This window comes from Prionailurus bengalensis, chromosome C1 (assembly GCF_016509475.1).
Source record: "Prionailurus bengalensis isolate Pbe53 chromosome C1, Fcat_Pben_1.1_paternal_pri, whole genome shotgun sequence".
NCBI lineage: Eukaryota > Metazoa > Chordata > Mammalia > Carnivora > Felidae > Prionailurus > Prionailurus bengalensis.
In genome coordinates this window covers 104,820,318-104,829,878 of record NC_057345.1, presented here as the reverse complement: position 1 = coordinate 104,829,878, position 9,561 = coordinate 104,820,318, and the positions used below count along the sequence as shown (strand labels likewise).

At 42.8% G+C, this 9,561-nt stretch overlaps 1 protein-coding gene across 1 annotated transcript; it reads right to left on the bottom strand.

Moving 5' to 3' along the window:
* Nucleotides 1–910: 910 nt before the first annotated feature.
* Nucleotides 911–7,555, bottom strand: LOC122481077 (myomegalin-like). The gene is made up of 3 exons (XM_043576079.1): nt 7,243–7,555; nt 6,341–6,460; nt 911–1,383 (listed from the first exon to the last, which is right to left on the bottom strand). The coding sequence occupies exons 1-3, from the start codon at nt 7,358–7,360 to the stop codon at nt 1,373–1,375; spliced, it is 249 nt and encodes an 82-aa protein (XP_043432014.1). The 5' UTR covers nt 7,361–7,555; the 3' UTR covers nt 911–1,372.
* Between the last annotated feature and the right edge of the window lie 2,006 nt (nt 7,556–9,561).

The following is a 9,561-nucleotide window of genomic DNA, read 5'->3' as shown; positions in this document are numbered from 1 at the left end:
CAATACAGAGAGGAAATCCCCGTTTGGGGCTCTTGTCTCCTCCCAGACATTTGCCTCTCTCGTTTTCATTTCTGCATTCGTTCTCTTGCCGGATAAGAGAGAACGTAGAATTCCTGATCTGTGACACTGCCACCCAGGGTTTGTCCTTCTTACACAAATCAGCCTTCTAGCCTGGAAATCTAGTAAGTTTAAGGCTACTTTATGTGTTTCAAACCTTCAGAATAAGATGTCCTGCTTTTATAGCTGCTTGCAAAAGACAAATCAATGGGTACTTATTTTCAAATATAAGGAATTTTTCAGGAAAAACAAACAAAAGCCAAAATGAGAGCGGAGTTATCTGAAACCTACCAGTTCCATGTAGATACTCTGTTTCTCCCTGTGTATTCTAAACAGAGACCTCTAGGATGGAACTTCTGCTAGACCTGTACGGGAAATATAAGGGTGAACAGCAAATTCTCAGGATCCTTCTCTGGCAGAGATTATACCATCGTTTCTTTGGGTCCCCAACAATTAGGCATGTGAGACTGCTGCTCTACTTACAGACTTTACAGATGCCTGTGAAGGCAGAATTTTTGCCTGAGTTATCTCAGTTCCCAGAGTGTGAAACACGATGTAGTTTTTGTACCTAACACCAGGTACTCAATAACCTTTAAATTTTTAATATTTTAAGTAACCTCTACACACCCAACAGGGTGCTCGAACTCAGGACCCCAAAATCAAGAATCGTACACTCTTTGGACTGAGCCAGCCAGGTGCCCCTCAATAACATTTAATTTTGGAATGAAGTGATGCACCTGGACTTTGTTGATATCACTCTGGGATGTAAATATAGTGGACATACTGAGTTTCCTTTTAGCTGGAGACAGTTTTGTGATTTTGATTTGTTAAAAAAAAATGACAGGCAACAGAATGTATATAAAATAAATTCTATTCTCTGAGATTTCTGAATCTTCATCTTTCAAGGAAAATGGCCATGTGCAGAAGAGCTGATGAATAGTCTGCAACGTCATTCTGACTTACTCTTGACCCAAATCCTTGACATTTTCTTCCAGCTGCTGCTGACTCCAGTTGTCCACAGAATGCGGGTGGGGAGAGGAGAGGGTTAGGGCATCTCGAGATTATCTGTGAATCTAGGTATTGGTGTCTCTTACGTAGTTATCAAATTTGCAGGCTGAAGGGCTGTGATTTCTGGAAACTATCCATTGGGAGTAAAAACCCAAAGTGGCCGAGAAATCTGATTCTTAGAGGTGGAGCCCTCTCGCTTTCAGATTTGGGGCTTTCACTGTTTTGTTGTTTTAGTTTTTCTCATCAATGGGGGAATGATGTTCATGACTGAGCTTTGTTGAAATAAGAACTTTTCATATTTCCACTCCTAGTTCTTAGCTGAAACAGAAGGGGGGAAAAAAGCTAAGTTAAAATGAGAATCTTCTATTGGTTCTGCTGACACCAGAGGCTGAAGTGACAGCTAAGGAAGAAAAGAGGCCATGTGCAACCTGAATGCAGTTGGTGGAGAAGCCATGGTCGGAAACTACAGTCTGGAAAGAGTTGTACTAGCAGACTAGCGTTCTAGGACAAACTAGGACAAGCATCCCGATATAAACCACTGCCCTGTGACGTGGAACACAAGGCCCCACCGCCTCATAGTGCTGAGAGCCCCACTCACTGCTGCTGCCAGTGGGTTAGCCAGATCCATACCACCTCCCCCCTCAGGATCAGTTTACTCTCCATTCTACTCTTCTGGAGAAAAATGAAGACCTTTCACACCGTCCAAAAGATGTGCCTTGCTTCAAATATGTACCATCAGAAGCAGGCAGTTCTACAAATGAGAGGTTATTTTGCATGGAAATCTTGCTCCTAAATACATGTCTTTTTTTTTTTTTTTTAAATAGGAGGGTGGTGCCAAAGGAAGAGTCCCAGAATGTGCAGGGTCCGCAGACACCATCTGTAATACTGTGGTTTATAATAAGAAATGTAAATTTGGTCTTTGTCTCAGTTTCTGGCAGAACTCCTAAACCGCTTGGAATTAGTCTTTTGATATATTAATACGGCGACATTTAGAAAGTGCCAGAAGGATGGAGGTTGATTACCAAGGGAACCGACCATGTGACAGGAGGGTTGTCTCATCCCCCCTGACCTCTGGGGATGAGAGAGGGGCTAAAGATGGAGTTCAACCATCAACAGCCAAGGATTTAATCAATCATGCCTATGTTACGAAGCCTCCATTAAAAATCCAAAAGGATGGGGATTTAGAGAGCTTGTAGGCTGGTGAACACATAGGGGTGCTAGGAGAGTGAAGCTCCCAGAGATAGCATGGAAGGTCTGCACCCTTTCCCCAAGCCCTGCCACGTGCTTCCTGAGTTATATCTGATGTGGGAAACAAAGGTAGAAAGAAGTATAAATAAAATTAAATTTCCTTATAACCTGCAGCCCACTGATAAATACTTGAGGCTGGCAGAGTGTGACACTCCTCCAGGAACTCCCTACTGTCTTAATGTTAATGCTTTGCTAGAGGGAAAATAACCTTAGCTTGACAACAGCTAGGGCTCCAAGTTCCTGTGAGTCTTCTTTAGCACACGAAAGTCCTTTCTGGGGTGCCTGGGTGGCTCAGTCAGTTCAGCGTCAGACTTCAGCTCAGGTCATGATCTCACAGTTCATGAGTTCAAGTCCTACATCAGGCTCTGCTCAGAGCCTGGAGCCTGCTTTGGATTCTGTGTCTCCCCCTGTCTGCCCCTGCCCCACTCGTGTTCTGTCTCTCTCTCAAAAATAAATAAACATTAAAAAATAAAAAAAATTAAAAAAAAACATATGAAAGTCCTTTTGGAAACTTTCCTTGTTTTTACCTTCCCCAACTCCCAAGTAATAACCAGTTGCTCTTCACAGTCCCAGTGCAGCTCCTCTGGTCCTGTCCTCGTGCTTTAATAAAATCACCTTTTTGCACTGGAGAGGTCTCAAGAATTCTTTGTTGGCTCTTGGCTCTGAACCCCAATACTCAAACCCCAATACTCAAAAAGTATTGAACCCCAGTACTTTTAAACCAGTAATCAGAGCGCCTGGTTGGCTCAGTCCGTAGAGCACGTAACTCTTGATCTCGGGGTCATGAGTTTGAGCCCCACACTGAGCACAGAGATTACTTAAATAAATAATTTGAAAAACATAAAATAGACCGTAATCTAGTAAGTAAAATATTTCTCTAAGTCCTGTGAGCCACTGTAGCAAATTAAACCCTAGGAGGGGGTTCTCAGTCAACTCTGATTTCTAGTCAGTCAGATGTACAGGTGACAACATGGATTTGCTACTAGCATCTGGAGTGGGGGTCAGAGGAGTGCAGTCGCACAGGACTAAACCCCTAACCTGTGGAATCTAGTGCTATCTCCTAGTAGGTAACTTCTACCTCTGGCCATTGAGGAAATAGCTAACTACTTTAGCTATTAGTATTAGCTAAAGCCACAGGACCTATAAATGAAAGACCTGAGGCTAAAATCCATGCCTCAAGCCTTTTCACTAATTCTCTAAATTTAAGAAAAGGGAGAAGAAAGGCTCCAATCTGGAAAAAGGTAACAGGCTCTACAGTCTATTGAGTACCATGTTTAGGACAGGAATAAGGCTTTATAGAAAGTTTCATGTAAGTATTCTTGTAAAGAGATTAGAGAAAAAGAAATCAGAAAGAGAAAAGGGAAAATTAGCAAATAAAGAGCAAAGTTAAACCTTGGACTGATCCATTTATACTCCGTATTTTCTTTTTTTCTAATTTTTAAAAAATGGTTATTTATTTTTGAGAGAGACAGACAGAATCCAAAGCAGGCTCCAGGCTTCAAGCTGTCAGCACAGAGCCAGACGTGGGGCTCAAACTCACGAATTGTGAGATCATGACCTGAGCTAAAGCTAGACGCCCAACTGACTGAGCCACCCAGGTACGTCCCTACACTCTGTATTCTGTATTCAGAGCTCCACATCAGGCTCTCTGCTGTCATTGCAAAGCCCACTTCAGGTCCTTTGTCTCCCTCTTTCTCTGCTCCTCCCCCGCTTGTGCACACGTGCATGTGCCCTCTGTCTCTCAAAAAACAAACAAACAAAAAAAACCACTAAAAAAACCCCTCAAATCTTATCTGATTTTCCTTTATCTGACCAGAGCAGAACATACCAAAAATACAGGTGCCACATGAAACCCTACTTCCAAGGGAGTTTCCTGGGAATTCAGCGGCCATGGAGACTGTCCATTACCAAGAGAATCAAAAAGTTCAATAGAGTTGTCCATACCTTTCCAGTGAAGCCCTTTGTTAAATTGGTACATAAATTTTTACTTCTGGGTGTTCTGGGAATTATTAATTACTAAGCAATTACCACATGCATGTGTAACTGAACCTTGTCTTTTCTCATGTTTATCTATTGTTAGTTAATTCAAGGTCCCTGGACCATTCAAACCTAAGTAGGTAGAGGAAAAATTCCTCCCCAGTACTCTTTTAGGATTTTGCTTAATGAAAAGACTAATCAAAAGCAAAATTTTTCAAATTGCAACTGGTAATCATTAGTAGGTTGTCAAGTCAACACTGTAGACTTTACTACAGACTTTACTTAAAGAATCAGGAAGGAAAATACTAGATAAGACCCATTACATACAGTAAGGGCTTTTTTTTTTTTTTAACATGACACTGGATCACAAAGAATTGTTTTTTATTGTGTCTTGTGATCAGAAAAATCCGAGAAACTGCTCTAGATAGACTGGTTACAGGTCTAATCTATATATCTACCTCTTCTTTTCTCTTTTTTCCATGCTATACAAACAAGCCTGTTGAGAGAGGAATTTCCAAATCCCATCAATGACTAGTGTTCGGCTTTCCTAAGAAACTGTACATCTGGGATACTTCTGTATTGGGTGACCGTGGTAGACTGACGGTCCTTCCCTTTGGTAGCCACATATTTGAATCACCTAGGAGCTTTTGAAAACTAATATCCCAAACACACATGAAACCATTTTAATCAGAATCTCTAGTATGGTAGCTAGGCATTTGTGTTAGGCAAAACCAGGTTCTTATAATGACAACGTGATTTAAAGCTACTTAGGAGACCTGCCCTATTTCCCATGGTTCTCTTTGTTTCTCTCTAGCTGTCCTACCATGGCTTCTTTCCCATTGGACCTAAAGATTTTAATCTTCCTTCTTATGGTCTCAGGTGAATCTCTCTCTTTCTCAATTGGATTTCCAAGGGAAAAGTTTCCTTCTGTTTATCTACCTGGGCCTTTTAAAAACCTCGCCTCTGCATTTCCTTTTTCCAAAGCTAATTCACCACAAAGGCCCCCTCATGTCAAGTAGCTAGGCTTTCCTATGCCTGGACCTGTCAATCATGGGTAAATATTTACAGGCAGGGTCAATGGGTGCTGTGGGATTGAGAGAAACTCCCAGGTCCTTCCAGTTCTCTGAGTCATCAGCCAAGTGGTTCTAGTAATCTGAGGACAATCCTATTCAGAAGAGTCCTTGGAAAAAAGCAGCACAGGCATGAAAAGGTAAAAGGAATCTTAGGTGACCTAAACTGGCCCCTAATAGATTTGGCAGGGATATCTACTGAGGTGGGCATTGCACACAGCAAAAACTCAAAAAATACTGAGCCTGGTGTATAGGGGATAGGCTGAAGGTATTTTGCAGGTTTGTAAATATTTTTGTCAATCTGAAGGTAATTTGGTTTGGTTTTGCTTTTCTCCTCAATGGTAAGAGTTGGAAACCATAAGGTGACTGGAATATTATGTTTGAGTGCAATAGACAGTTTGTATTTTGTACCAATATTTTATTTTCTTTATACAAAATACAAGTTTGTCTTTTATTACCAATATAAGCTATACTTATTTCGATTTTTTAGTACTTTTATTTTCATCAGTTTGAAAATTGGGGTTTTGCTCTTTTAGGCTTATGGCACCTTTCTGGTCCTCATACTTCCTCAAAGACTACTGACCTAGAATCTAAATTCTGTTTCCTTGCTCTTTCAGCATTCTAAGACAGAGTTTATCTAATTTTGGCAAATTTTACTCAATCAAAATAAGTATTCTCTTATGTCTTCTCACCTCTGAGGACTGTTCTTTTCTTCTAAGCCTTGCATTAGTGAGGTGTGGTTTGTACCTGAAAGGTGAATTTCCCAGAGCTATTCATTCCTGGAGCCTAGAGTCTGGGCACCTGTAGAGGGAGCACCTAGGAGGTAGCCCTCACTATATTGAGAAAAACTATGAGAATTATGAGTCAAGAGGCTTTGGGTAGCTGTGGCCTCCCCATCATCTTTTGTTTCTATAGCTGGGTAAGGCACGAGAAAAGAAAGCTCTGAGAGTGACCTCCTCTTGTGGTTTTTGACCACTTACCTCTGGAAATACGATTCAGGTGAGCCAGAAGGCTCAGACTTTCTTTCCTGATATCTCTGTTTTCATTGTACAGCTGGGCAAGGGAGTCCAAGCTCTCCCTGTAGAAGTCAGAAGTATATCCTATTGCAGGAAATAATTGGCAGTTTAGGCAAGTTCCACACATTTGCTTAAGATAATGCTTTCTGCAATTCCTTTTCCCCTTCTGTCTCAGCCCAGGAGAAACCTCTGGGGACTCAAAGGTTGGAACTTCAGCATTATGGGGCAGATGCTTAATTTTCACCAGGCCCTGAACAAATGCCAGCTCATTCATTTGTATTATCACACCCAACGGCTGAAATTATGAAGGAGACTTTTCTCATTAAATAGTTGCTTCTTTGATATGGAAAGAGGCCCAGTCACTGTTCTGGCCCAGCCTGAGACTGGGAAATGATGGCCTCTGCGTGAGTGCAATGTAAGAGGAAGATGTGTGGAGAAGAACAACGTTGAGAACAATGAAGAGTAACCAAGACATTAGGGAGGGGGGTAAGGATGACAGCAGCAGAGACCCTCACTCTGCTGAATGAGGTGCTCAGCAACCTGGGTTCTACTGAATGACTGCACAAGAGGAGAAGAGCAGCAGAAAGTGTACAGCTTAGGAGTCACAAGAAGGCTTTTGGAGGTCAGATAACTCTTAAGATGGAGGGACAGCTCAGTCTTGGGGCAAACCTCTATCTGAGCCTATTTACTCATCTAAAAAGTAGGAATGTTAATACCTGCCCTATTCTCCCTAGTTGGGCCATTTGTAAGAATAAGTGAAGTATAAAGCATGTCAAGTTCTTGAAATCTGTGAAGCCCTGCAACACATTACAAGTCCTTAGAAAGATACATATTGCCAGAAGCAGACAGACTTGGGCCTCCCCTACCGTTTCCTTGGTCAGAAATGCTGAGATGATGTTCCAGCTTTTCTTGAAGGCAGGCATTGATGAAAAGAATTTCCCTCAGGTGCTGGTACAGGTTCTGGATCTCATCTTCTGCAGCCATTCCACCAGGACAGGGAATGAGGTAGAAGATGGAGAATCCTTATCACTAATGGGGTGGCCAAGGGCCTCTCAGCAAGATCCCTGCCTTGCACCATTCTTCTGCCAACTTCCACTTTCATCAGGAAATACCTGGGAACCTCCTGTAGGAGCCTGCAGGCCTTCAAACAAAGCATGACCCAGTGCTAAGCAAACTCCACAGGGCCACCTCCCATACAAGGATATGGGAAGTATAAAGGAGGTTGATATAAGGTGGTAAAATATGGAATCAGCCTTCAGAGTAGGGCTTATCTAGTACTGGGAAAGGTGTGGCCCCTCTTATATAAGACTTTTGGGTACTAAGGAATGTCTCTACTAAATATCTCTCCCACATGATTTGTGTCTGAACGTCATTAATAGAGGACAACCTCCCACTACATCTCAAAGTGAAATGGGAATGAGGAAGCCTTTGTAAGGGGATTGCCTGAGTAAGAAAAGGCACCCACCACTGGCAAAAAGACAAAGCCTGGCATGGCTTATATCACTATTAAAAAACTCACTTAACAGTGAGTGAATTAATATAGTCTCTTTCTCATGCCTACAAGAAGACATAAGACATATAGTTCTCTAATAATCCAAACTTTTATCCCCAAAGGAAAGTCAAATAGTCAAAAAAAAAGGGGGGGGAGAAGGAAATGAAGGTTGAGGCTTTAATCTACACACACCCAGGAGGCTTTCATGAGTCAGGATTCACTCTTACTGGCAGATCCCTGCTCCCTGACAAGGGATAAAAATAAATGAGGCTATCTATGATCAGGAACTTCTTAATTCTTAAAGTTATTGCAGAATCTGCTAAAGCAGTAATTGCCCAGCAAAGATCCTTAGACTCTCTGGCCAAAGTTGTTCTTTAAAAAAAAAAAAAAATTGGGGCGCCTGGGTGGCGCAGTCGGTTAAGCGTCCGGCTTCAGCCAGGTCACGATCTTGCGGTCCGTGAGTTCGAGCCCCGCGTCACAGATGGCTCTGATGGCTCAGAGCCTGGAGGCTGTTTCCAATTCTGTGTCTCCCTCTCTCTCTGCCCCTCCCCCATTCATGCTCTGTGTCTCTCTCTGTCCCAAAAAAATAAATAAACGTTAAAAAAAAATTAAAAAAAAAATTAATGTTTATTTATTTTTGAGAGAGACAGAGTGTGAGTGGGGGAGGGACAGAGAGAGGGGGAGAGCCAGAATCTGAAGCAGGCTCCAGGCTCCGAGCTGTCAGCACAGAGCCAGACGCGGGGCTCGCCGCGGGGCTCGAACCCACGGACCACAAGGTCATGACCTGAGCCGAAGTGGGAGGCTCAACCGACTGAGGCACTGAGCCACCCAGCCACCCCCAAAATGGTTCTTGATAATAAAATAGCTCTTGATTATTTTTTAGCGGAGCAAAGAGGTGTCTGTGCTGTGGCCAGCACCACCTGCTACATCTGGATTAACACCTCTGGGACAGTGAAAACTCAAGATATGTTTTCCTCAACACCCTCCCCTCCCCCTCTTCTTAGCAGAGGTCCTGTGAGCACATGGCAAGAGGGGGCTGCCTATAAGCCATGACAAGAGGCCTCAGAAGGAAGCTGTAGGGGAGGCTAAACTCTTTGCCCTACCCTCTTAGGGTCTCAGGCTGGGCCTCAGCATTAAGTTGACATAAAACAGATTAGCAGGAGAAGAACATAGAAATCCTTCCCATGCACATGGGAGCTTTCAAGGAAGAAGAAAGATCCAAAAAGTACTTAGACCTAAGTGGCCATGTACTAGGTGCGGCAAAGAGTAGTAATTACGAAAAGGAACCAAAATATACGAGGAGGCAAAAGACACAGATGAGGGTTTTTTTAACCAGGTCTGTTTGTATAGATTTCTCTCAGCCTCGACTTCCTAAATCTGGTGACAAGAACCTTTCTCTCCTCCTGGTATAGGGAGGGCATCTTTCCCATGGCAATTTTATCTTCTGCTCTTAGGAAGAGGAAAGGAGGTCAGAGCACTCTTGCATCTGTTTTTCAAGCATGCCCTTCGTTGAAAATAATCCTTAAGCCCAAGTGGCCTATTTGGGGGTAGCATATTTGGCCGGATTCGAAACCTACCCTAATGGCACCTGGATCTTGGACTTCCCACCCTCCAGAACTGTGAGAAATAAATTGCTGTTGTTTAAGGCAGTCTGTGGTGTTCTGTTAGAACAGTCTGAGCATGCCAGTATACC